Source organism: Mus caroli, chromosome 1 (genome assembly GCF_900094665.2).
Source record: "Mus caroli chromosome 1, CAROLI_EIJ_v1.1, whole genome shotgun sequence".
Classification (NCBI taxonomy): domain Eukaryota; kingdom Metazoa; phylum Chordata; class Mammalia; order Rodentia; family Muridae; genus Mus; species Mus caroli.
Genome location: NC_034570.1, coordinates 124843930 through 124871420, shown reverse-complemented (window position 1 = coordinate 124871420; position 27491 = coordinate 124843930). Strand labels below are relative to the sequence as shown.

General features: G+C 49.1%; 1 protein-coding gene across 15 annotated transcripts in view; it reads right to left on the bottom strand.

Annotated features, from left to right (window-relative positions):
• Nucleotides 1-27491, bottom strand: part of Plekha6 (pleckstrin homology domain containing A6) — a 134493-nt gene that overhangs the window by 42083 nt on the left and 64919 nt on the right. For 10 of the 15 annotated variants that reach the window (XM_029481839.1, XM_029481845.1, XM_029481842.1 and 7 more), the window contains 2 exons: nucleotides 2220-2300; nucleotides 1176-1290 (listed from right to left, as the gene is read on the bottom strand). In XM_029481839.1, coding sequence (XP_029337699.1) covers nucleotides 1176-1290; nucleotides 2220-2300 — 196 coding nt within the window. Of the gene's footprint in view, nucleotides 1-1175; nucleotides 1291-2219; nucleotides 2301-4244; nucleotides 4328-14897; nucleotides 15326-19738; nucleotides 20001-27491 lie in introns of those variants that run through there. The other 5 variants (XM_029481853.1, XM_029481863.1, XM_029481852.1 and 2 more) reach the window with 4 other exon arrangements.

The window sequence follows — 27491 nt, the reverse complement described above, 5'->3', positions numbered from 1 at the left end:
TAGGCATTTTTATAAATAAGATATTCTGCTCCCACCCCCCCCCCCCCCCCCCCCCCCCGCATGGCCACCCGTACACAACTTCCTCTCACACACAAAAATTAGAAACACCTTTCTGAACCATTTCAAGTGTTTCAGAAAAGCAGGGAGCACTGCGATGACAACCATTCCTTTCTGTCATTCGTCTCCCTAATAAGAAAAGGCAAGCAGAGTTAAGCCTCCCTTTGAGGCTCAGTCTTGTTACCTTCCTCTTCCCTAAGGGCAGCCACTGACCCAAAATCGGTCTCCTGTCCACGGTTATCCACTCCTGCTGCAGATATGTCTATAAATACGCAGACCTGCTCTTCCTCTTTGTACATTTTACATAAGTAACATGTTTTTTCAGATTCTGCATCGTGCACAATTGTGTTCTCAATGCACCCTTGCTAGGACACACACAGAAAACCATGCTTGGTTCGTGGAGAGTGCTCCCCGGTGTGAACACATGGCGGTCTGTGGCTGCTCACTTAGTGGTCCCGTTTGCTCTTTCTACATCTCCTCTCCCATCCCCTCTCAATCTTCTGTGCTCATCGATTGATCGTCTGTCAAACTGCTTCTCAAAGTCTCTAAGCTCCACACTGTCACTAAGCTCCCTTCTCTCAGATGACTTTGTCTTCCCAGACCTCCCTTTCCTCCTCCTCCTCCCATGTCGACCATCAACTAACTCATCCTTCATGGGAGGTTCTTTTGCTGTGCCCTTAGGTCAGTGGTCCTTAGGAGAATGGGAGATTTCGTTACCAGAGGACACCGACAACATCTGCAGACATTTTTGGTTCTGACAACAGGAGAGGACCATTGGCATCTATGGGACAGAAGTCAAGATGCTGCCTGATACCCTACACTCCTGGAAACACCCCCCCCCACACACACACACACAAAGTGTTATTCCCTTTCAAAGATTGGTAGGGCGAGATAGGGAACGCCATGTGTGGAGCCTCATCTTCTGTAAGGTACTTGTCTGAGCTTTCTTCTCTTCCACTCTGACCTGGGTTCTGTCCTGGACCACCTTGCCTGCCCAGTGGGGTTTATGGATATGCTAGGCAAGCAAGGGTTTTCCCCGCAGATCCTGACATTCTCTAAACTGAAAGCATCTCCTGCCTGACAGTTTGCAGAGGCAGGTGAGGCGCCGCTGGGCTTACCCGGATGTTGGGCCGCTCTGGAGGAACCTCAGACACCATGTTGTGGTTGGCTATGTCGCTGTTGATGGTAGCAGAACGTTTCCCACCTGTTTTGTTGGACATGTCCAAGGCCGATCTGAATTCGGGTCAACAAAAGAAGGGGAATTGTCAGAGCCAGCAACCAAAGCACCATCCCTGCCTCCACCCTGTCCCCACTGCCCCAGCAGCAGCAGCACAAAATCCCAGCCTGTGGTGCAGTGCGGAAGTCATTGCGGGGGCTCCTTTGCTTCTTCTCAGATAATCTCCCTCATCTTCTCTGTTCATTTATGGCTTTGGCTTATTTTGCTTTTCTTACTTGTTTGTTTAAAGACAGGGAGTCTCACATAGCCCAGACTGGCCTCAGACTCACTATGTAGCGGAGGATGACCTTGAACTTTTGATTCTCCTGCCTCTGTTTACCAAATTCTGAGATCATAGGCATGTACCATCCCGTGTAGCTTTCTCCTGTTCATGTATGTTTAAAAATTTAGACTCTGAGATAATAGACTGCCTGTTACTCTGTACCTTATTTTGAGACAGGCTGGCCTAGAAAATCAAGATCCTCTAGCCTCAGGCTCCTCAAAACTGGGATTACAGGCATGTACCATCAGGCCACTTTAAAGGTTCAGTGGCATACTTAAAGCTATGTATTTGATCCCAGAGGGTGGAAAATCATTGATCAAAGGCACAGTAGATCAGTGGTCTATGAACTACCCTTCCCCCATCAGTGAGGCAGGATTCACAGTGTAGCATGCACATTTAGATCTCTGGATTACATCAGATTCCCCTGAGCTGCCTTCAAGGGTTCCCAGGTGCTATCCTGAGAGCAGGTTTGTGTTTTTTTTAAATTTCTTCAGCACACCCTACGGGATACATCAACTAGAACTTGGGAACTGTGGGTGAGGGATCAAGAGATGTGGCCAGAGGTGATGAGGACCAGCAAATACCTCCTCCTCCCTCCCCTCACCCTACCTGCACACAGTATGGCAGTGGCAAAGGACAGAAAGCAAGCAGAGGGGGACTTACGTTTTCAAGTCAAACTTTTTGTTCTCCTCTGGAATCTGGCCAGTCACTGGATGTCGAAATGTGTTGCGTCTTTCATTGTGGCTGTGGAGAAAAAAAAAGGGGGTGGGGGAGAGATGCCATCAGCTGTGGAGGGCAGAGTCACAAGCCAAAGGTTGGCAGGCCACAGAAGGAGCTGTGACTCTGTTTCCTCAGCAGGGTTATTGAGAGGAGGGGAATGCCTGGGCTAGAGAACAGGAAGATGCAGGTGGGCGGGGTCAGAGAGAGGATGAAACCTAGTCACCTCTAGCTGGCTCAGTTTTAACCACCTGCTAGAGTTCCTAGGCAAGCTTTCCTCGATGCATTCAGTGGTCACCTTGGGGATGGGAGGGAGGGTGACAAGGGGCTTTCCAGCTGAGTTTGACACAGAGATTTCCTGCAGCAGTGTCCCTCCCAGGGACGGCATCTGCCACACAGAAAATGCTTGCTCATAATTTGCTGGGAAAAAAAAAAACCTCTCTTGTGACCTTGGACTCCTCTCCTGCTCTACACTCCATCAGGAAACTCAGAAACTCCCAAGACTGAGCTGGGGCTGGGACTCTGCCACACTCCAGGACCACGGACTCCCTTTAAGAGGACACAGAGCCCTCAGCATCAAAGATCAGTGCTGGCCTAATAGTTGGATCTAATTAAGGGGCGCTATGGCTAAGAGTGGGGCTGGGAGTTTTGCAGAGAGCCTGCCAGGAAGCTAGGGAGAACAAGTCCCAGGGTCTGGGAATGAGGCAGACGGAGCGTCAGGAGAAATACCTCTGGCTGACAGGTTGCCAAGCCAGCTCCTGGGTGGACTCTCGGGGGACATGCAGAAGGAAAGCAGCATCTTCCAGGGGAGCAATGGCTTTGGTAAGTGGGGACCACTTGCTGAGAATGTGGTAGTGCCTAGCCCACGGTAGATGAGTTGAAAGGCTCTCCTCCTAGATACCTCTTCAGATATACGTGGAGAGCCCAGCACAGGCTCCCATTGACCAAAAGAGCAGGCCAGGGACAGATGCTGCTAAAACAGACGCTTAAGGACATCCATGGCAAAGAGCTGGCCCTCTGCTCAACCATCCCCGAGCCAGCCAGAGCCTGAGCCAAGGGGCTTGGTCCCTTCCACTCTCTCCCATTACCCCAGGACACATCCCAGGCCTCAGGTTGCCAGCTGAAGCTAAAGATAATATCAAAGAGTGGTTTGTTTGGGTTTTTTCCCCTGTGCCCAACCATTGCTGTTCAGATCAAAACCACAGATATGAAGGAAAAAGGGGTACAGCAGGCAACAGCTTCAGTCTCTTTGGAAATCTGGAGTCTGTAGCTTGAGCTGGACCTAAAATCTAACCAGCATCCATCAGACCTGGGTTTAAACTCAGTACATTGGTAATCTACCCTCTAGTTCTGAAACTACAGACACTCCTCCTTCCTAAATCTTATAAGAATGGTCCCTCAATTTGATCACAGGGGATCTCCATAGAGAAGAGTACCTGCCCTGGTACCCTTTGGCTCCCTACAGGGCTGAGGGTAGCAATCTGAAACAATGAACATCCTTAAAATGGCAAAGTCCCTGTTTTGTCCACTGTGTAGAATATCTACCTCCTTTCTACCCACCCAGTCCCTCCAGGCACCTTTTATTCTGTGTTTCTGGGAGCACCCTGCAGGCAGTTATTCAGATACACACACACACACACACACACACACACACACACACACACACAATCAGTCCGCTGTTGCTCTGCTCAATTTTCCAGGGCATGGCACACCTCTCCCTGGCCTAAGCTGTCTACCCAGCAACCCTACAAACAATGCCCTCTTCCACCCACTGCTACCAATTTCAAAATAGCCTCCCCTTCACAGGCACTGCAATGCAGTAGCCACTGACCTAACTACTTTCCTTTCAGGTCATGGTCATCTCCAGCAGACCCCCTTACTGCCACCAAGCCCTAAATTCAAACAGGATGAGCAACCAACTCTGCTTGCTGTGATTTCACAAGGCTCCTGGTTCACAGAGGAAATCCCTACCTGACCCGTCGATCAGCCCGAAACTTCAACATCTTTTTTGGAAGCTCAGTCCCCAGTTCGGCAGCCTCCGAGGAGCCACCAGCCACCCTGCTGCTACCATCCCTCTGAGAAGTAAGTCCTTGGATCCAGTTCTCAATGCTGTGGCAGAGACGCAGGGTGAGCTGGGGCAGACTCCATGGGTTGCCCTTTCTTCCTGGCTCTAGCACTGGAGAACAGGGACAGGGTTCTCTCTGGGCAATGGGAGGGATAGCCCAGGTGCCCTAGGGGGCCTGTGGCTTTAACTTCCTAGCATTTGCCTGTAATGCTACAGTTAGAGGTCTGGAGGCAGAATAAATGAAGAGAGGACCTCCTCCCAGTTCAGGTTCACAGAAAGACAGAAATGCAGAAATGGAGAGAGGCTTGCACAGAGCAGGTGTATTGCTTCCAGGTAGTCCGACCTCACTGAGCTAAGGACACAGAGCAGCTGGGCGAGCGGAGGAACAAGGGCTGCATTCCCATCTGCACGGAGACTCGTGCCAGCCCGACCTGCAGGGAGAAAGTGCTCCGGCCTCTCCAGCTTCCAGCCCAGACACAGGCTCTGGAGCTGCAAACCTACTTGCTTCTCAGAGACCTTCCAAGCCCTTCTGAGGGTTAAAGGAAGCTTCAGGTTCATTGGCTGATACTGTTGCTGTGAAGCTGAAGAGAATTGAAGAAGTCTCCGTTCTCCTCTCTCAGCCTACCCAGCTCTCATCTATACAGACCGGAGCATAATAAAAAAAAAAAAAAAAAAAACCAAAGCGGCTCTGCAATCAGCCGGACCCACTCGCCTCTCCAGCAGCATGGCTCGCTTGCCCTCCAAACGTGCTGGTCCAGCTGATCAGAAGCTGGACACACACAGCCCAAGTGGATGGCCGGGATGTTAGTGGAGTCCCAGATGAAATGGAAGAAAGCCTTCCTCTCAAGCTGGTGAGGAGAGGGTAGGGAATGGGGTGTGGGGGTGGGTGGGGGTCATTGTGTATCCATTGCTGCAAATCTTCCCAGATGCAAGATGATAAATTCCAGCTGGTAACTGTCAGATCTGCTCGGGCCGCTGGGAGATTGCATGGATGTTAATTCCCCCGAATTTTCCATAGGTCAAGGCTAGTCAAAGCGCTTTCTCACTGTCCTCTGTGCTTTAGGATTCTTGCAAGGCCTTTTGAAGGTCACCCCCTTTATCCCCCTGCCTCCAGACAAGCTCTTATCAAGTCCTTTGGAGGTTTGTAAAGGATTCCAGCAAAGGAGCAGCCAGGCTCAATGTCATCTTAAACAGCCAAGGTACTCTGATGTCAAGTTTCAGCTCCTCTGCTCTGTCTCTCTGCTTCTGTTCACGCGACAGGTTCCTTTCTAAACCAAGGTGCTGCTTTTTACAGCACCGGGCCTTCTGTTGACCTCATAGTCTGTTGTTATGGCAACTCTGTGATATCACAGTAGACACTCCAAAGGGCGGGACTGATCTAATTGTTTGGACTGAGGTCAGAGGAACAATGAGAACAGTAAACAGAAAAACAAATGGACAACATTATTATTTAACCCCTGCAGAGACAAGCTGGCCAGGTGTAACCGGGGTCACAGCTGTTGATATTTAAACAGCTAATCCAAAATCCAAAAGGTCAATATAGCCAGCCATTCAGGGGGACTTTGGTAAATGATTTATCTTGGTGGCAGGAGGCCTTAGATGTGGGGTTAAATCTGTCTCCAGTTCCTTGAGCCTGAACCTTTCCAGACACCTCCTTGAGTTCCCTGTCTGCCTAGCACAGGTACTCAATAAAGTTTTGTTGAATGTACAAATGAACAGATTTAAAAAAAAAAAAAAACTCCCCACGTTCTGGTGTCATTTTTAGCCACCTGCATTTGGAGGCTGATATTCTATTATCAAGGGCTTCCCTACCTTAGCTCTCACAATTAATTACTTCCTCTCCAGGAGGGAGGCTCTGTTTCTGTCCCTTCGCCCCCTCACTCGGCTTCCCTGACTGGCTCCCCCTGAATATATAGCTTGGCTTTCATCCATCTTCATTAAGAGGAGAAGAAAATTAAGCTCATATGAACAGGAGGGGGAGAGGGGGTGCATTGGGAAAATGAGGTTTCTTCCTCTAGGAGGCAAAAATATCCCCCTTCTCTTCAGGCTCAAGTTAAATAACTTCTCTGGTGCTATTCGAAGACAGCACAAGGGAGTAGGGATGGTGAGCACAGACTCCTGGGCAAGGGGAGCCTCCAAGTCCTCAGGGTTAAATCAGAAGCACAGAAGGCCCCCCCGCCCAGTGTTCCTCGCTTCTACCCGGCACAGAATGACAGTGTTTTTATCTTAAGCTAGATAGCAGGAAAGATTTAGCAGGTATAGAATGTTTTACAAAGAAACCGTGTTCTTCCTCCTCTTTACTACTCTTAGAGATGTCAAAACAGCTTCCTCTTCTCAAGGCTTGGGATGGCTAAGGACGGACCCACTGGACCTTTCAAATTCCACTCCCCAAAGAGTTCGGAAATCAGGAAGTAAAGACTCGGCAGCAGAAGAAAGCTCAGCCTTGGTTTTCACGGTTGCCCGGGAGGTAGCTCAATGGAAGGGCCTTCCGGCAGAAAGGGAACTGGGCCGGTCAGACTTCGAGGAGGGACCCATTGAGTCTGCAGTATGGCCTCACCTGTTTGGCCCTTAGTTTGCTCATGTGCAAACAAGGTCTCTGGACTAATCCAATGAATGAATCCCTGCAAATCTTCAGTGGAATACGGCATGCACAACACAGGGTGGCCATCCTTGAAAATGACCAAGAAACATGCTGGGTGCAGGAGCAAGGGAACCAAAGACAGACCAGGGCACAGTAATGGAGATGAGGCAGGAGATGAGGAGGGGCTGGGGCAGGCGCACCAAGCGCCAAGACCCAACAACCCTTCCCTCCACCTCATTAGGGCATTTCTGTGGTCCAAGATGGCCACAGCTCTGGTGTGGCATGCACCTGGGACCACACAGTTAAAACCTGAGTCTTCAGAGCCCTGAGCAAGCACACATGGACACAAGCATGCTCACTAGCATACACGCACCACCACCACCACCACCACCCCCCTCCCAGTAGCTGTCCAGGGCTTCCGCTGGGATAGACTTTGGAAACCTGAAGAAATACACTCCATTCCTTCAACCCCACTGTACAGAGGAGTTTCCTTTCCATAGACCCTGAGAAGCTGCTGGCAGAATCAGTTTGGGCCATGCTTGCCCAAGCTCAGAATGCCCATCACCAGCTCTGCAGGACGTAGGTAGCTGGCAAGAGGAGCTGAGATGGAGCAGGGGACTAGCCCTCCCAACTCCTTCTTTTCTCCAAGCCAGCAAATTCCAGCAGGGCCTGAGGGCAGGGAGGACTCTGCAGCTAAGGAGGGAGGCTTGGCTCTTGCCTGGTTTCCCTGTCTGGGTCTCATCATCATTGTCAAAGAGCCTTATCTGCCCCAGCATTCTGTCCCAATTAAAAAGCAGCTCGGTTTACATTTCCAGCTCTCTAGACTGCTGGATTCCTGAAGCTCCCTGGATGTTCGGGGAGAAAACACTTTCCTAGCCAACCACTCCCCACAGCAGCCCCTGCTCTACCCACAGCTGCTGCATCAAGAAGAAATCAAAGGGAGGAATGAGAGCCCTGGCAGCACCTCTGGCGGTTTTCAGGTGGAAAGACAACCCCACCCCACCCCCCAACACTGTCTCTCCCCTCTCCACCTGCAGAGCACAATACTGGCTCCAAGTGCTAGGAACCGCTTCCATCGGTCTCCTCTCAATGGCTTGCACGTGCGGCTCCTTTCTTCTCTGCCCTTGCTCAACCCCTGCTTTCGGTGCTATCGTTTTTTTACCATATGATATAAATACTATGCTCTCCTAATGAAGTTTGGAACACCTTAACATGCTGGAGCCCTGAGCTGAGAGTCCAGGAGACAGGACCCAGATGCCCCCTTCCGATCCCTTTCTGCCTAGTCTTAGAGTTCCACTCCACTCCGAGTGATCAGTGGCGCCTTCCCCTGCTGTGGTGGCCACAGTAGGGAGGAGATGCCAGAGAAATTCATGGATCTCAGCCCCTACCTTAAGAAGGGGAATTGAGTTGGCTCAGTTACCAGGGAGGTAGACATGGGGTAAGCACAGGTCAGGGCCCTAGGCGTGCTCCCTCCCAGTCCGTGCAGCTGCCCTCCTGCTGTGTGGCATGGTCAGCTTATTCCTACCATAGGAGAGAGGACAGGCCAGGGCACAAAACAGAACATAGTCTTCCGTTAGGGCAGAAAGAAATTCTACAGGCAAACACATGCCACTCTCCTACTCTCTACACTTCAAATTATCTTGTCTCTAAGTCATTTGTTATACTCTATGGGATTCTAGCTGTCTGTTGAAAGATAGCAGTAACCTGGGCAGATGATCAGTGTAACTCCTCCCTGTTAGCAGGTGAAGAGCAGTTTGCTATGCCTCTCCGGCCAGTGCCTGAAGCCTGACTCCCTCTCCATAACACAGAGCCCGGGAGGTTAAACCCGGCCACAGGCCCTGCCAAAGCACCAGGCCAGCCTTCTATCTGGCCAATAAATGACTGTGCACTATCCCAGGGGTGGAGGCACTGTCTCTCTGTCTTGATATCAATAACCTGTTAAGTTGGTGAGAACCGCAGTCAGTTCTGAGACCCAGGAGTCAATGTGCACAGAATAGAGCATGTCCCCTTACCCCAGCCCAGGATAGAGAAGTGGGGTGAGCCCACTCCCAGCCCCGACACTGTGCTGTGGTTCTTGTTGAGACAAGGAGAGAAAGTGAAGAGGAAAAGAGCTACCTGTAACCCCAAGACCCCACTTTGCCTCCCCTGGCCTTCCTGAGGAGTCAAGCCAGATAAGAGAGAGCAGGTTCAGTCGCCCATACCCCCCCAGCTTCTTCCCAACCATTCCCTCTCCTCCTGTCTCCCTGTTCTTTCCCTTGGCTTCCAGGGTGCCTCCTCCCAACCGTCAGCAGGCTCCACAGGGGTGACAGGGCAGAGCAATAATTAATTAGGCTTCTTCCCTCAGTTCTGGGTTGAATCCCAAACTCCCGCCCTGCAGATGCTTCTGCTTCCTGCTCTACTGAAGGTCAGCCAAACCATCTCTTCCTTCCTAACTCAGCAGATCTGGTCCTGGCATCCCACAGGGATCAGCAGCCCCACCCTCCCTGCCCCGTGGGATGTACTTTTAAAGTGAGAGTTTGGACATTAACCAGCCAGCCTGACAGCCCTGCTTCCACATCCTCAGAAGCATCCCATGCCTTCTTGTTCCCCATCCAGCAATTTGAGGCTGTCAAGCTGTTCAATGCCTGTTCTCTCGTTTTTTTTTACAAGAAAACAACAGTAGTAAGTGATGCCTTCCTTCCCACCAGACCAGACAGCAGAGGGAAACCAGGCCCTACTGCTATGAATGGGGTGCAAAAATAAAACTCCCTGCTGTCTTGTCCTTAGCCTGGACTGAGGCAGTAAGGCCTAGGGAGGGGTCAAGAGGACAAGGTTTATCCTGGCTACGGTGACAGGCAGCCTCCTAGAGCTTCCCTGAGCCCTCCTGCCAACCTTTCTGCATTCCCCATTCCCCAGGATGAAGAGCCTCATAGTTCAGTGGAAGATTCTGGTTTCACAAGGCTCCAAGAACACAGCAACAACAAACACTTTCATTGTTAACATCTGCCAGCTGCAGGTCTGGAGACAATGCAGGATGTGGGGTGGGGGGTTCCCAGTGGGGGTGATGAGTGCCTGTGTGTAGGGTAAGTTAGGATAGTCACCTACTAACTGCCCACAGCCTAAGTCTTTAGGGCTGTGCTAGATCCTCACCTCCTACATAGGGCTGAACCAAGTGTTGGGTGGAGAAGTGGGACAGGACCCGCTTCCACTGGCAGGTCTGGTTGGTCACAAAGCTGAGACTTTGCCTAGGGAAAGATTACACAGCCATAAATCTCCTGGAGCCGGCAGGCAGGAGCCTAGACAGCTGCTGGGGGGGGGGNGATGTTGAATAAATCATCTTTTCCTGCTTTCTACTGTTATTTATTGAAAAATGATGAGTCAAACTGTGCGTGTGTGTGTATGTGTGTGTGTGTGGGGGGGGGGGGGGTTGGGGGTTGGGGGTTGGCGCTCCTACCTGGTGGTACACGAGGACCAGATGCCAAGGCAGAAATGATAGAGAAGCTGGCACTGTCCCTCACCTGCTATGAAGCCCGTTCTGTGAGACTTCTCCAAGGAGCTTCAGTCTGAGACTGAGACTGAGAGAGACAGGGCAAGGGGGCATACAGACAGGAGGTAGGAAGTTTTAACTGCCCCTTTCTGCAAGGAGAGAGGAGTTTGGAGCTTCTTCTGCCTCTCAGGAGCTTGCCAAGGGCTAAGCTGTCTCTCTGTCTTCCTGATGTGAGGAGGCTCCAGTACGAGCTGAAACAAGAGTCAAGCCTGGAACCTGCCAGAATGCCTGTGTTCAGGAGGGCTGCTGTGTGCTGCACACATCTCAGGAGCACCCTCGTGGTCCATGAGATCTGGAAAGGACTTGGAGAGTATGTAGAGGAAACTGTTGCACCACCTTGTGTAGATTCTCCTTCAAGAAAAGGGTGGAGCCACTGACCTCAGACAGGGGCCTCTGGGACTAACTCACTTTGTGTCTCTGGGTTTCAGTTTTTCATTCTGTAACACAGAGCAAGACTAGGGCTGCTGGGTAGGGGGACATTAAATAAAATCATAAAGAGCCAGGAAGTGGTGGCACACATCTGTACCATCCAGTCTGATGGCCACTACAGCACCCCTCATCTGTACCATCCAGTCTGATGGTCAGTCACTACAACATCTCATATCCGTATATCATCTAGTCTGGTGGTCACTAGTCATACTCAAATTTTTATTAAGTTTTAAAAGCATTAAAATGTCAGTGCCTCCATGCTCCACTATGTTCATAGCAGCCTTATTTATAATAGTCACAAGCTGGAAAGAACCCAGATGTCCCTCAGCAGAAGAATGGATACAGAAAATATGGTAAATTTATACAGTAGAGTACTAATCAGCTATTAAAAACAATGAATTTATGAAACTCTTGGGCAAATGGATGTATCTGGAGGATATCATCCTTAGTGAGGTAACCCAATCACAAAAGAAGTCACTTGATATGCACTCACTGATAAGTGAATATTAGCCCAGAAACTTAGAATACCCAAGATACAATTTGCAAAACACAAGAAAATCAAGAAGAAGGAAGACCAAAGTGTGAATACTTCATTCCTCCTTAGAATGGGGAACAAAACACCCATGGAAGGAGTTACAGAGACAAAGTTTGGAGCTAAGATGAAAGGATGGACCATCCAGGGACTACCCCACCCGTGGATCCATCCCATAATGAGTCACCAAACCTAGACACTATTGCATATGCCAGAAAGATTTTGCTGAAAGGATCCTGATATAGCTGTCTTGAGTGAGGCTATGCCAGTGCCTGGCAAATACAGAAGTGGATGCTCACAGTCATCTATAAGATGGAACACAGGGCCCCCAGTGGAGAAGCTAGAGAAAGTACCCAAGGAGCTGAAGGGGTCTGCAGCCCTATAGGTGGAACAACAATATGAACTAACCAGTACCCCCCAGAGCTCGTGTCTCTAGCTGCATATGTAGCAGAAGATGGCCTAGTTGGCCATCATTGGGAAGAGAGGCCCCTTGGTCTTGAAAACTTTATATGCCCCAGTAAAGGGGAATGCCTGGGCCAAGAAGTGGGAGTGGGTGGGTAGGGGAACAGGGCAGGGGGAGGGTATAGGGAACTTTCGGGATAGCATTTGAAATGTAAATAAAGAAAATATCTAATAAAAAAAAAATGGCAGTGCCTCAGACTAGCCACATCTCACTGAGGCTTAATAGCCATGGAGTCTGCCATACAAGACGGGGCTATCATGGACCATCTCATCAGCGTAGAACATTTTCCTAGACAGCGTTGATCTCCCAGCCACTAACAGTTTTGGGTTATATGGAAAAACTCCAAACCACTTTACAGTACTTCTAGCAATGGCTATCAGTACCCTTGGAAATACAGGCCTGTTGCAGTCCTAAACTATACCAACAAGAATGGAAAATTTGCCCCCAGCTACAACAGAGAGGTAAAAATTAAAAATCAAGTCTGGACATAGTGGTCCATACATGCCTGTAATTCCAGCACTTGAGGGATGAGGGCACAATGACCAAGAGCTCATGGCTACCCTGGAACAGAAGTCTTATCTCTCTAAAAAAAAAAATTGATACATTCCAAAATCCAATCAAAGGTGGCAGAGCTTTAATCTGGTCAGAGGAGAGGCAGGAGGTTCTTTGTGAGTTCAAGACCAGCCTGGTCTACATAGTAAGTTCCAGGCCAGCCAGGGCCACACAGTGAGACCCTGCTTTGAAAAAAAAAAAATCCATTTACAGTAAGTTTTAATGATCCATTGGCTTTTAAATCAATGCATTAAGACTCCATAGTCTGGAATTATCACTACCAAGAGCCTTTTTCTGGCATAGGGCCAGAGGGACATACTTAGAGAAGATTCTAATAATTGAAGGAGATAGGGAGATGCAAGATGGAGCAAGAAAGGGTGGAGTCACCTAGAGACAGAGACTGGCTGGTCCTCTTCCCTGCTGGGATTAGCCAACCTCCAGCTAATGTTGATTGGGAAAGAGAACAGAAGGAGCCTCCTGTGGGCCTTGGGTCCAAAGGGAAAGGAGGACCTGGAGGGAGAGAGAAAGAGAGAGAGAGAGAGAGAGAGAGAGAGAGAGAGAGAGAGAGAGAGAGAGAGAGAGAGAGAGAGGAGCTGCCCCCAGCTAGGCAGTCTTAGGATTCTTCCTTCCTTCCGATCTTCCTTGAGCTTCCCAACCTCTGCCCCTCCCCGGAGAGAGAGAGTCACCAGTGATGTAACCTCAACCTATGAAAAACCCAACCGTCAAGGAAGGAGCAGGTGCCAGAGGGAAACACTAGACAGGAGGAAAATGGTCTCAGAGAAAGGAAAGGCCTCCCAGGTCTGCTGCCCAAGCTACTCTCCAGTGCTTCCCAAGTGAGACAGTGTCCGCTTTGGACAGTGACACCCGAGTTACAGATGAGTCTGCCCACTCCTACCTGTTGGAGCAGTTCTGCTCTGCTGCGAGGCCCTGTGCAAACCAAAACCAGCACAGGGCTCAAGTGCAGAAAGCGAACAAGAAGTCCTTCTGAGCATGTGTGGCAAGCCCACAGGTGACATCCACCCCACTGGGGATAGCCGTTCCTCTGTAATTCCCGGGAGAGGGGTAGATAAAGGCTGTCTGACTGCATTAGTGGCTGGCAATCTGAATACACGGCACACAGGGCCAGTCTGTCCATTCCTTTCCTAGACTCTACTTCCCCCTCTTTCTTGGCCTCAACTGCCCAGAAACTTGGCTCCTTCTGCTCTTGGCCTCCTGGGTTTAGTGGCCAGCACCTCCCTCTTATTGTTCTGGTTTCTGTTTGCCTCCTGGAAACCCCACCAGAAGGAAGCATTGCAGCCAAGCCACTAAGGGTTGAGCTTACCCTGTCTCTCAAATCTGCCTTTAAGACCAGCATGGCGAGTGCCCTGAGCCAGAGACAGTCCCCATGCAGGTGGGGCCATCACAGGCATTATGTCATCCAATCATCTTCCTCCCAAGAGAGACAGGGGGAACAAAAGAGCTCTTAGCAAAATGTGTGTGTGTGTGGGGGGGGGGATGTCAACATTTCTTCTTTGATGACAATTCCTTTTTAAAAAGTCATATGAGCATATAGGACACACACACACAGAAAGAGACACACACTCATACACACTCTCACACACTCACATATTCACACTCAGACATTCACACACACAAAAATTCACACACACTCATACACATTCAGACACTCACACATTCACACTCACATACATTCACACACATTCACACACACTCAGACACACACACTCTCACTCTCTCTCTCTCTCTCTCACACACACACACACACACACACACACATACACATCTCTGCAGGTACTGCATCCATTGCCCCTCACAAAGCCAAGAACTTCTGTCCATACTCCTGGTCACATTACTAGAAGGTGTCAGAGACAAGAACTGTTGAGGGTGAGGGGACACCCTTCCAGGAGGAAGTTGAGGGGTAGAGACAACAAACCTAAAAGCAAAAGATTTGCACCCCCCTCCCCCAGATTTCAGTTTTACTCCCAAATGACAACTTAGCCTTTTAATGAGTGACCAGTTCATCCCCAATTCTGCCTGCAATCTATCCCGCCTGCTCCTCTCCACAGCCTCCTCTCTGTACCCTTTACAAGCATACTGCCCCACCTCCTTCGGTTGTGTCCCTGTGAGCCTGCTTTGCTCAGAGATCCTAGCCCCTCTCTGGAGACAATGGCTCAGAGAGGGAAGAGCCTCTGGGCTTTGTGCACAGGGTGGTTTCATGAAACCATTGTCTCCTCCACAGGACAGGGCCACAGCAGCTGCATCTCTGACTGTGAGGGGCGCCCCTTAGCTGAGAACCACTCTGAAGAGTTCTTTCTCACAAAAAGGGGGTGAGCCTAGAATCTGGCCCAGCTGAAAATTTGTTTGTGGTGTGACAAAAGCCCCCCTCTGGCTGATGAACACACATGGCTAGTGTGCTTCCCCATCGGCTCCAGAACCACAGAGACAAACATACCAAACCAACAGCCACTCTACTCACCAGCTCGGGTGCGCTCCCTAGTCTCTGCTGCCTCTAACTCCCTTCACACTCAGGAATAGGGAAAGGTTTCCCTTTAATACCCAGCAGGTCCCCGTGGAAAGCAATCATTAACAGCCACACATGCTGACTGGCCTTAACCCCTTCAGTGCTGGGCTGTCACAATCCAGCTGGTGGAGTGTCCTGTCTGTCCCCTTTGCCTAACCCTGAGCAAATGATAACTCTTAGCTGGCTGCCATCTCCCTTCACAATGCTGCTGCCTCCCCGGAGGAGAGTGAGGGCCAGGAGTCCCACCCAGGCCTTCTCACCTAATTGGAGCACGCCTACAACCTGAGGCGCTTAACTCTGGCATGGTGCCCAATTGGATGAGCCCACATTATGAAATATTTGCCAGGCAGGCCAATGGAGAAGCCAGGATCCGGGGGAGGGATGATATTTTTTTTATTTATTCCTGGAGGAGGGTGTGCAGACATAAGTAGTCATAGCATCCATAGCCCTGGGACAGAAGCAGAGAGAAGGCCATCTCAGACCCTGGGGTGCCTCTCTCTGCTCTAAGGACAGAATCCTGGAGGCTCCCTAAGCTGCTGAACACTTGCTGCTGAGCTAAAGGGTTCTTCTTCCCCCTCTTCTTCTTTTCCTCCTTCTCTTCCTCCTCTTCCTCTTCCTCCTCCTCCCTCCCTCATGCCCTACTCAGAAGTTTAGAGAGGGGGGTTTGGAAACACTAAGAAGGAGAAACACCAACAGATACAGTACTGTTGGAGCATGAATATTCTTTATATTCTAGAGGTCTAGAAGTCATTTGCACATCTTTGGAACAACACGCAGGTGACAGATAGGCAGGCTTGGGGAGAAACGAAAATTCCGCCTTTTCTCTTTAAACCTAGGTAACTAACCTAAGAAAATCTAAATCCAGCAGAAAAGTGTCTACGTGTAGGGCACATGCAAATCTATGCAGAAATGCGCAAATGAGCAGCTCCATGCTTGTCGGTCTCAGTTCGGCTCCGTGTTCATGAGTCCCCTGCCAACATTTTCCTAGTTTGAGAAAGAAATTAGGTACTCTCCAACTCTGCCTTGAGGCCGAGGCAAAGTCAGAGCATCCCACAAGGGCACAAGAAACAGTGGGCAGGTACTTATTGACCACTTACTGCCTCGGGAGCACGGCGCCTTTATGCAAAGCCTACCTGAGGTGTGCTGTTGTGCTGTTGTGAGCATACCTAAAATAGCATAGGAGAGTGGAATACAAGTTCTTTCTGCTACACACAGAGAGTTGGCACGCAGCTTCCTTACAGCCCCAGATGCATGCCTAGCTCTGAACCTCAGCCAGCCAGGTTTAGTAACTGGCACTTTTCCTTATCACCTTGGTTCCTGTTTGCCTATCAGTAAGCCAGCCACTGTGGCTCGGGACCCTCATTCAAAACAGCCAGGGCTCCTTATCTTATCTTCAGTAATGCCTTCCCAGTCGCCTGGAGCCTAGCTTGCCCTGGCTTCTTAAAGGGGCTATACTGCCTTCATATCTTCTCCATTTGCCCTCAAGAACATGCCAGAGTTCTATCTGTTTATGCAGGGTTTGAATTTACTGTGACCCCCTTCTTCCTCCTCACCTTACCTTCATGGCTGCCTCAGAGCCACTACTGAAAAGATTTCAACAGAGCAAGATGCTGGGCCTTTCAAAGAACAGTTTAAAAGCTTATGGTATCCGCCAACACCCAGTACCTTAGGTTGAATTGAGGTTGAAGGGGTAAGGAAATGCTTGGGATATAATATTAGTTGTATTTCCACATACTAGCCACAAGCAATGAAAACGCTACTTATATAATAGTGAAAACCCCAAACGCTTAAGGCTAAGCTTGACAAGAGATGCAAAATCTATGTGCTGAAAAGCTTAAGACACTACTCAGAGGAATTAGACAAGATCTAAAGAAGGGGAATTGTTTTCTTGGGTCAGAGAACAATATTACTGAGATAGCTATTCTCCCAATATTTTTCTATTGATGCAACAAAATCCCAGCAAGTTCTTTATAAAAACTGAGACATGATAAAAATCTAAATTCACAAGGAAATTCAAAGGACTTAGAACACTCCAATCAGAAAACTTTTAAGAAGAATAACTCCTAGCACGCAGGAGACAAAAGGTGGGAAGATCATGAGCTTTAAGCTGCCTGAGCCAAATGAGACCACGTCTCATAAAAACAAAATCAGAGGTTCCAACTCATTGGCAGAAGGCTTGCCTTGTATACATAGGCTCTGAGTTTGGTCCCCAGCACTAAGTGGTGCAAATCTATAATACCAGCCCTGGGGGTGAGGGAAGGAGAGGCACTAAGATTGGCAGTTCAGGGTCATCTTTGGCTACATAACAGGCCTACGACGGGGTGAAAGCTGATGGAGGAAGGAGGTGGCAGGACTGAGAATATAGCTCCATGGTAGAGCACCAGCCTAGTATGAGAAAGGACCTGAGTTCAAGTCCTACCACTAAGAAAAGGAGGAAAAGGAGGGGGAGGAGATGGGAGATGCAAGCTAGAGCAAGAAAGGATAGAGTCACCTAGAGACAGAGACTGACTGGTCCTCTTTTCTGCTGGGATCTAGCCAGCCTCCAGCTAATGTTGATGGGGAAAGAGAATAGAAGGAGCCTCCTGAAGGCCTTGGGTCCAAAGGGAAAGGAGGACCTGGAGGGAGAGAGAGAAAGGAGCTGCCACCAGATAGGCAGTCTTAGAATTCTTCCTTCCTTCTCTGCACCACCTGCCCTTATCCCTATAAATAAATCAATCCATTTATGATAAATTTGTTTTGAGCAAGATACAAAGGTGATTTCAATACATGGCACTGGACAAATGGTAGACCCAAATGATAAACAACCAACCAGAGAGAGGGGTTAAAAAACCTTCATGGACTGGAAAGATGGCTCAGATGTTAAGGGCACTGGGCTGCTCTTGCTGAGGACCAGGGTTTGATTCCTAGCACCCATATGGCTGCTCCCAATTATCCATAACTCTAGTTCCTTGGGATCTGATGCCCTCTTCTGACCTCCAAGTGTACTAGGAACACACATGCATGCATGTGGGCACACACACAATAAATAAACCTTACCAAAAAAAGAAACCTCACTACTACAAACTCAACCAGGTAAACAGACCATAGTCCCAAGAATGATAGCTGAAAGTATATGTCTAGAAGAAAATATGAGAGAAAAATCTCAGAGACTGTGGGGTTGTCTAAGAAAACTCAATAAAACCAACTTCACCAAATAAAAGATGTTGCTCTTTAGAAGGCATTGAGACAGTAAACACCACCAAAGGGGACATGGGAAGTGCACATCGTAATGCTCATGAGATGCCACGTGTACACCCAATGTGTGGGAGTGTCAGTAGTTTTAGAACAACTATAATTGAAAGACTGACCGATGCCCAGTGGTCCAGCAGGTAGAGGCCCTGAAACAGAAAGGAAAGGTGCATCTACCTGGGGGAAAGCAGGCTGTTTCCTGAGAAATTAAAGATACAGTCACCACAGAGCCCACCCATTCCGCTCCTCCATGTTTATGGAGAGGACTTACAGCCTGTGCCTACACAAAGACATATACCCCAATGCTCACATATGATAGGATAGCTTCAAGCTGAAAACAGCTCTCTACAAACCTGTGAACACAACATGAATCCACAGGACTGGGTGGCACTCAGCAAGAGAACAAATTACTAATGTAGACAACGAAATGAAATACATGGATCTCAAAACAATTACGTTGAGTGAAAGAGCCCAGACCTTTCCAAAAGAGAGTACACACTGTAAGATTCTATTATAAAATGCTTTAAAAATTGCAAGCTAATCTACAGTGGCAGAAATTAGACCCTGAGGACAGGGTGGAACAGGGATTACAAAAGAGACAGGAAGCAATTTGGGGGAGTGTTGGGGACTCCTTCCTCTCTCTCTCTCTCTCTCTCTCTCTCTCTCTCTCTCTCTCTCTCTCTCTCTCTCTCTGAACTAGAGACTGAACCTGAGACCTTGCACTGAGGACTGTATTCCCCTGCCCTTTATTATCTTAACTGTGGCAAGAAGATTACAAATTTGGGGCCAGCCTGGGCTACCTAGTAAAACTTTATCCCCCAAATTAAAAAAGACAGAATGTCTCACAACAGATATTGTTTCAGCCTCTAAATCTATGCCATTTTTTACGTCAACTATAGTTCAATAAAAGTATAAAAAAGAAAAGCCTTCAGTTGAAAAGGTTTTAGACAAAATTTCTTCCTCTTAACGCATACTTTACTTTTTAGGTGTGGATGGACCTCGGAGAAGGAATGAGACTCGGCAGAGGCCAGCCTCTCTTTCCCAGTGGCCTCTTCTCCCTGATGAAAGCAGCACCGAACAGCAGGGATGGCCAGGGGTCCTTACCAACCTGCCTTTTTTCTCATGGCTCTGCAGCAAGTAACTCAGGCTGGCCCACATGTGTGCACACAAACATAAAGGATCGCTTGTTTATGACAGAAGGTTGTAGCATGTCCAATACAACCTTATGATTTAGCAAACATCCACTACTATTTTATTTGATTCTTTTATGGTCCATGAGGCTGGTAGGAAAGTATTACCCACTCTAAGTAAACACAGAAGCAAGGGGCCAGTGTGAGGGGTTAGTGGGTAAAGGTGCTTGCTTGTGCACCTCAGCTTGTGTGACAACCTCAGTTCAATCCCTGGAACCCAGGTACAGGTGGAATCGAGAACCGACTCCATAAAGCTGTCCTCTGACCATGCATACGGCACATGCATCTGCACTCCACATTATACGTGCACACAGTCATAATAAACAAATGAACACACGACATCAAAGCTCTGAGAGGGTCTTGGCTGAAATAACCTACCTTGGGGTCTTGTTTTCCTCCTAGCCACAGGACCTGTGCTCCACAAGGCTGTGCCCCTCTACCCTGGCCTGGCTCTCAGAGGCCTGGGGAATGCAGACCCACATCTTGTGCTCACTCAGCCCCGGGTGTGGACAACACCCCCATGAGCTCTGGAAGTGGCTACACACAGAAAAAGACCTAGCAGGCTGGGAGCAGGATCAACTCAGGGCAGCCGTGATATCAGGACAGGGAGGGCTCGGGGATCCAGGGATCACACATTTGATGTGAAGAGTGGGAAAGGCCAACCAAACACCACTCCCTAGCCGGAAGTCTAGTGGGTGTGGGAGCAGCTGGAAGCTGTTAGACCAGAGGCTCCCAGCCAAAGGCCTCTGTACCCTTCCTCTCCCCCCTCTCCATCCCCACCCTCCCTCTGTTCTGGCCAGGCAGGCGAACAGCCTCTGGCTGGGAGCCCTACCTTTCTCTCCCATGTTCTGAGGCTGGGGTGCCTGGGAGGGAGAGAAACTAGTCCTGCAGGGCACAGGGGTACAAAGTATAAGGGGTACTCCAATCTCAGCAACCAAGATTTGTGCCACTCTGGTGCAAATCTATAGTGGTTGTTTTGCCTCATTGATGACAGAGCCCAGGTCCTTAGGAGTCAAGCAAGTGGGCCACACCACCACTACTGTGACAATATTTTTTTGAAATAAAAACTGGACCAACAGCCAAAGGGAAGGACCCATGGCTCCAGCCACATATGTGGCAGAGGATGGCTTTGTTGGACATCAGTGGGAGAAGTGGCCCTTGGTCCTGTGGGTGTTCAATGCTCCAGTCTAGGGGAATGCCAGGGTGGAAAAGCAAAAGTGGGTGGGAGGAACACCCCCCATAGAGGCAGAAGGAGGGGGGATGGAATAGGGAGTTTTGTGGGGGACGGGGAAAGGGGATAACATTTGAAATGTAAATAAAGAAAATATCCAATAAAAGAAAAAAAGGCACAAGGCACACCGACATGTCATGTCAAGGCAGCTGTGGTTTAGGGCATTTTCCCTCAGCCTTAGGCTCCAGTGTGGCCTGGAGAGGTACTGCTGTTGATCCTGACCTGATTTAAAGTGGCAAAGGTTTTTCACAATTTTTTTTTAATTTTGCACTAAAACATCCATCTATAGGACCAGAGAGATGGCTCATTGACGTAGAGTACTTGTTGATACTACAGAGGACCTGGGTTCCCAGAAGTCACATGGTGGGTGGCTCACAACCATTTGTAAGTCCGGATCCAGGGGATCTGCCACCGTCTTCTGACTTTCATGGGCGCCTGGCATGTACGAGGTGCAGAGACATATATGCCAGCAAAGCATTCACATATATAAAGGAAATACATCTTTTAAACTTATAAAAAAATATTATTCATCCTTTTTGGTTAACTTTTGGTATGCCTTGACCCCGCCCACATTTAAATTTTATGCCTGAGAGGGATGCCTCAATGCACTTCTCCTAGGCAACCCAGCTCGGGGCTGAGGTGAAAGAGCAGAAGGTGGAGAAGACCAGAAAGACAGCAAAGGCAGGGTATGCGCAGCTAAGAAAAGCTCAAGCCACAGAAGAGTGGGGAGCGGTGATCCTGGAATAGCTTTGAACGAAGTTTTTAGGCTAAGTGTAAAGTGAAATTTGGACTGTTTTTTGGATAATAGAATTGTAGCAATGTCCCGCGTGTTTCCAGCATTTGCTAATTGGTCTGTGGTTATGCAAGAAAACATCCTTGTTTTTAAAAGATTTTTTTTTAAGGGAGTCACAGCTGTCTGACAACTGTACTAGCCAAACCCTCCTCCCTCTCCAGCCCGCACTGTAGAGGCAACAGGAGAAAGAGCAACGAGAGGACAAAGGATTGTGGCTGGACATTTGCTTCCTGAAACAAGGATTAACCTGGGACCCCCAAATCTTTCTCCTTCCCCCCCCCCCCAGGATAACCTGACATTTGGCACAGAAGAAAAAGGAAATCAAGGCACCGTCCTGGGCCAAAGCACCAGCCAATCATCTATTTGCCTTCACCCTCTGGACACCTCTGATCCCCACACAGGAGCCAGGTCAGGTGATCCGCCTCTGCTCCGCTAAGGAAGCTAGAGAGCTGGAGGTGGCCCAGGATGGAAGTTGAGCCAGCCTGGTGTCAGTTATGCAGCGTGAAATCCCCTTCATACGCTCCATCTACAAGCTAACTCTTGCATTGGTTTGCACTGCATTGAATTTGCATTAGTCTTAAGGTTTAGGGCTCTAGAACAGGCCCACTCCTGCTCCTAGCTCCTCCAGTTTCTGCCTACAGAATTCTGGGTGGGTGACTGCACCTCTCTCTGTCTTCTTTCTCTCGGCTGTACAAAGAAGATAATGCCAGGATTTTACTCGTGGGTTTGCTATGGGATTAGAGGAGATTACACCAGTGGCGAACAGAAGACAACTGGCAGCATTTCATAAACATTCAGGGGCTGCCAATGACTGAATCTACCTTGACTCCCTGACGGTTCATCCCTCAGAGATGAAGGCCAGTTCTCAGTACAAAAATTCTTAGTTCAGCACTTTGTCACAGAAAGATGGATGCTTAAGAATTGGTCCAAAGGTGGGCATGATGGCGCACGCCTTTAATACCAGCACTTGGGGAGGCAGAGTCAGGATGACTCTATGAGTCCTAGGACAACCTAGTGAGACCATGTCTACAGATAAACAAACAAAACACACACACACACACACACACACACACAGAGAGAGAGAGAGAGAGAGAGAGAGAGAGAGATTTGGTTCAAAAGAAGCCATCCATCAAGAGAACAATTACTAGAGAGAATCCATAAATGTATCCTACAGTAGGATGAGGCAGGAAGATTGCCATGTCTTCAAGACCTGCCTAGACTACATGGAAAGTTCCAGACCAACTGGTAAGACCCTGTCTCAAGAAAGAAAGGGAGGGAAGAGAGGAGGAAGGGGACCCAGAGACCCCCTACTTCAGACCAAAGGGTCACCCAAGCCAGAATCCTCTTCGGTGGCAGCCAGGGTAAGCAATGCCAGAGGGTCTCAGGTGGGACGCCTGCCCCTAGCAGCCTCTGGACTTGGAGGAGGACATTTCTTGTGTGTCCCATCTTACTTAGGCATTGAAAAGTAAGTCAGCCCTAGCAATAGCATCCCTGGGCAGATGGAGTTGACTACAAAGTTCCACATTCCAGTGCTTTTGCTGCAACTGCTCAACTGTAGGGTGGGCTGGTTCCTCCTCTCTTGGGACACAGTGGCCGTGAGAGAAGGAATCCCGTTGCCTCTAGAGTGAATGAGAGGACAGAGGAGGCCACTGTTAAGTGCTTCTGGGAAATCATCTATGAAAGCTAACTTCTCACCCCACCTTAGAGATGCAGCTGCAGCTGGGGGGAACTGTAAGAGGAGGAAAGTAGGCACTCGCAGAGCTGGAGAGCATCTTCAGGGTGGACAGGGCAGGCCGAGGGCAGGGTGGACAAAGGTCAGGAAGCAATCGATTTAGCCCAGATGGTCCTTCAGTCACAGAGCCGGAACAGGCAATTCTCTAGCCATAAACAGCCACTCAGGAAGCCCCAAACCACACGCATGCACATGTGAAGACTCTGATGAAGTACAGCTGCTCCCGGGTGAGCCGAGGCGTGTGGGAGGGCAAAGAGGGAAAGGGGGTGGACACGTGTGTTGTGTGTTTCCAGACACGTTGGCTGCAGGAACAGATTGGGCTTCATGTGACCTGAAGCTCAAAGAATCTGGGAGACTGCAAATACAGATTTATATATTAGATGAGGCTTTGGGAGTGAGGGCTCAATGCTAAGCCCTATCCAGTCTCCTGCTCCCCCCTTCCGCCCCCCGACCACTGGCACACACCCACATGCTGTGTTTCTCTGAGTTTCCTTGCCTCTGGCTCAGCACCACTTCATTTCCCTCTCACATCAAGCTTGGCTTAATCTGATTTATCTCCAGTGGCAAAGAACACTGAGAATCCCCACACCTGAGGTTAAATTCTGTCCTTCTGCTCAGCCGAGAGCTTGGATTTCGCATACTCCTTCCCCTGTCCAGTGTGCAGCGTGGGCATCAGCAGTTTGCAGGGTAGAGTCCCTCCCCACTCCACACACTTGCTTTGAGCAGCCCCACCTTCCCCAAAAGGGCACTGAGAAGCCTTCCAAGCTGCCAGGAAGGGTGGAACCTCAGCTCCACCCACTGCCTGGCCCCTTACATTCCAGCCCTGCGCCCAGAGTTTGACCTCTTCTCTGGCTGGCTGCAGATATGCTCTGTTTTAAATAGCCCAGCTCATGCCCTCCCCGCCCCCCAGACCATCCTCTGGTCTGCACACACATGCACATGAACACGCACACTCACTGGCTCCAGAAATGTCAGGCAAGATGAGAGGGAATAGTATCTGCAGCACTTTCCACAGCAGCCCTTAGAACACAGATCCTAGTGGGCCTGCCTCCTCCTGCCTGCTCAGTCTACTACACACATGGCGAACCGAGGAGAGGGGCTGAGGGCCTGGAGGAGGGACAATGGGCAAAGGAAGCTCTGTACTCGGGAAGCTTCTCCGGTGTCATCCCAGGACAGTGGGGTGGGTAAGCACAAGGCCACTGCCACCCACAGAGCAGCCTCCAGGTTCCTCCCTCTCAGCTAAAAGAAAAAGTACAAAAATTCAGAGGCAGGGTAGAGATGAAGACAGTCACATGGACTGTGTAACGAACTGTTGAACATACCCTTCCCTAAGCCCCCTGCTGCAATGGCACTCGTCTGGGATGCACCATATGACCTGTAAGCACAAGCCTTGGAAAAGCAAGGCTTGTCAGATGTGAATTGTATGTGTGTGTCTGCCCACCCTGCCACTTCTTGTGCAGTCAAATGAAGGCCCCATGTCTTCTCTGTTGTTTCTTCAGCTGAGGGGGCTACAGCCTGTGAGACATGGTTCCAAATTCCCAGGCCTAAATCCTCATGGTCCCATAAAGAATTAATTCCACAGTCACTCCCTAAACGGATTTTAACTTAGGGCAAACAGGATGACTGTCTTCCTCAGGCTCCGAGGAGTGCGTGGCAATGGGAGGGTTCAGTTATACTACAAAAGATGGAATTTAGTAAGTTCTGAGCGTCCCAACTACAAGGCTTTGAGATGTTCCTTCCCTGGTGTCTGATGGAACAGCTTACTCTGCCCTTTACTAAAAGGATCCCATTTTACCAATGGGCAAAGGAAGGGATCGAACGAACAGCCTTCAAAGTCTGCATTCTGGGTTCTTTCCAGGCACAGGGAATAGCCACGCTTGGGCTCCTTCAGTCACACCGTCATGCTTCAGTCACAAGCCTCCTGGACCTTGAGGTCAGGCAGGAAAAATGCCAAAGCAAGCTGTCATCTTTGATCAGAGAAAGCTCTTTTTGCAGTGGTCAACCATGACTATAGAGACTCACAAGGTCAAAGTACTGCGAATAATGGCTACTGAATGCCCACTGTAATGAGACGTGCATATTACCCTCTTCAGGGCTATCACAGGAGAAGGGGCAGAAAGTGTGTGAGAGCTAGAGGAAGGGGTGGAGGCCGTGAGAAATTCTGACTTCTGGGCAGGACAGTGGCCAATGCACTCTTGACCTCCCAGCAGCTGTCATTACCTGTACAAAACTGTCAAACCCTGTCGTGGAATTTATATATGGTTAACACTGATGGTAGAGGGAGAACATTTCCTTCAATATATAGCCAGTGGCAAAGTACCCCTGCTCAGGTTGGAAAGATGGCTCAATGGTTAAGAGCACTGGTTGCTCTTCCAGAGGTCCTAAGTTCAATTCCCAGCAACTACATGGTGGCTCACAACCATCTGAAATGGGATAAATGAATCTCAATCTCTCTCTGTTTCTGTCTCTGTCTCTGTCTCTGTCTCTGTCTCTGTCTCTCTCTCTCTGTCTCTCTCTGTCTCTCTGTCTCTGTCTCTCTGTCTCTCTGTCTCTCTGTCTCTCTGTCTCTCTGTCTCTCTCTCTCTCTCTCTCTCACACACACACACACACACACACACACACACAAGTAGAAGGGGGCTAATAGTGAATAGAAAGGAGATTATCAAGACCCGGAAGGGGAAAAGAGAAGGTGCAAAGGAAGTGTGGTTTGAATACATCATATGATTACATACGCATACGTATGTAAACGTAAAACGAATTCTCATGCAAGATTGCTTAGCGACATGAAAGCTCCCCAAGCCAAATCCTTGTCGGGAGTACAGCTCAAGCACCATGTAGAAATTGACTATCAGGGCTGGTGAAATGGCTCAGCAGGTAAGAGCACTGACTACTTTTCTGAAGGTTCTGAGTTCAAATCCCAGCAACCACATGGTGGCTCACAACCACCCGTAAAGAGATCTGACACCTGCTTCTAGTGAGTCTGAAGATAGCTACAGTGTACTTATTTATAATAAATAAATAAATAAATAAATAAATAAATAAATAAATAAATAAATCTTTGGGCCAGAGCTAGCAGGGACTGAGTGAGCAGAGGTCCTAAATTCAATTCCCCAACAACCAGATGAAGGCTCACAAAACTATATGTACAGCTGTACTCATATACATAAAATAAATAAATAAATAAATAAATAAATAAATAAATAAATAAATCTTAAAAAAAAAAAGAAATTGACTATCACAGCACCCACAGTCACCATGGTGATAGCCTCCCAAACCTGGCACCACCATACTAGGGATACACCTGACCCAAGTTCCTCCCTGGGAGTGAAGACTACCGTTGAGAGAAGAAAGACACCACTCCACCTCCCAGTGATTGAGCTGGTAACATGTCCACAAGCAGAACACTCCCCCACCTTCTCCCACTGTGGGCTGCCCACAAGGCTAAAGTTCTTCCCTGCACCGAGGGACAGGAGTGAGCCACACACCACAAGCAACAACAACTAGCTCCAGGACAGTGACAGTCAGCCTCTTGATTCTAGTTTGTTCCCAGGGTCCAATCAGTATTCTGACAAGAGAGATCTGAGAAACACTCTAAGCTTCTACAACTAAACCTTCAAGATGTAAGCTGTTTTTGAGTAGTTTCACTAACTTGGGCCCAGAAGTCAAGGCCAGCACAGGGGTGCAAAGCAGAAAGTCCCCAGCACCTTCTCTAGAGTTTGTATACAAGGCTGATCTGAGGGCGGACTAGAAGTCATTGAGAAGGAAAAGGTAGAGGGCAAAGATGGCAGTAGGCAGATAACAGGCAGGCTGACTCTAAAGCACGGAAAAAGCATCAAGGATGCTCAAGAGAGAGCTGGCAAAAGGATAAATGGGTATGGCTGTGATGGTGAGCTAGCCCGCCTAAGGAAAGTGACAGGTACTGAACCCAAAGGACTCTGAACCGGTTGCCAGTGAGTGGACACAACTTTGAGATACAATGAGGGAGGACAGCATTATTGAGGAGAGGATAAGCCTGGCATCCTGGGTCCTCTGCTGTCTTAGGTCCCACGATTCTTTCAGACCATAGGGTCCTATCCGCTCCTCTAGTCTTTAAGGATGTCTACTTTTCTGCTACCAGCTCCATGATCCAATAGTCGCTGTAAGAAGAACCTTACCCCCGCTTTCCATTCTGCAATTGGCTGGAGCAGTTATTCCTTATTCCTATAGCAACTAACTTACCACCACTCCTACTGAATATCTTCCCAGTGATGGGCACAGACTGGTCAGACTTTCTCCAGATCATCTGGGCATACACTGCTTAAAGTTCACTGACAGCAGGCTCTTTTGTACAGGGAAATATCATAAACACAGGGACCTGGATATTCAGAGGTCAATT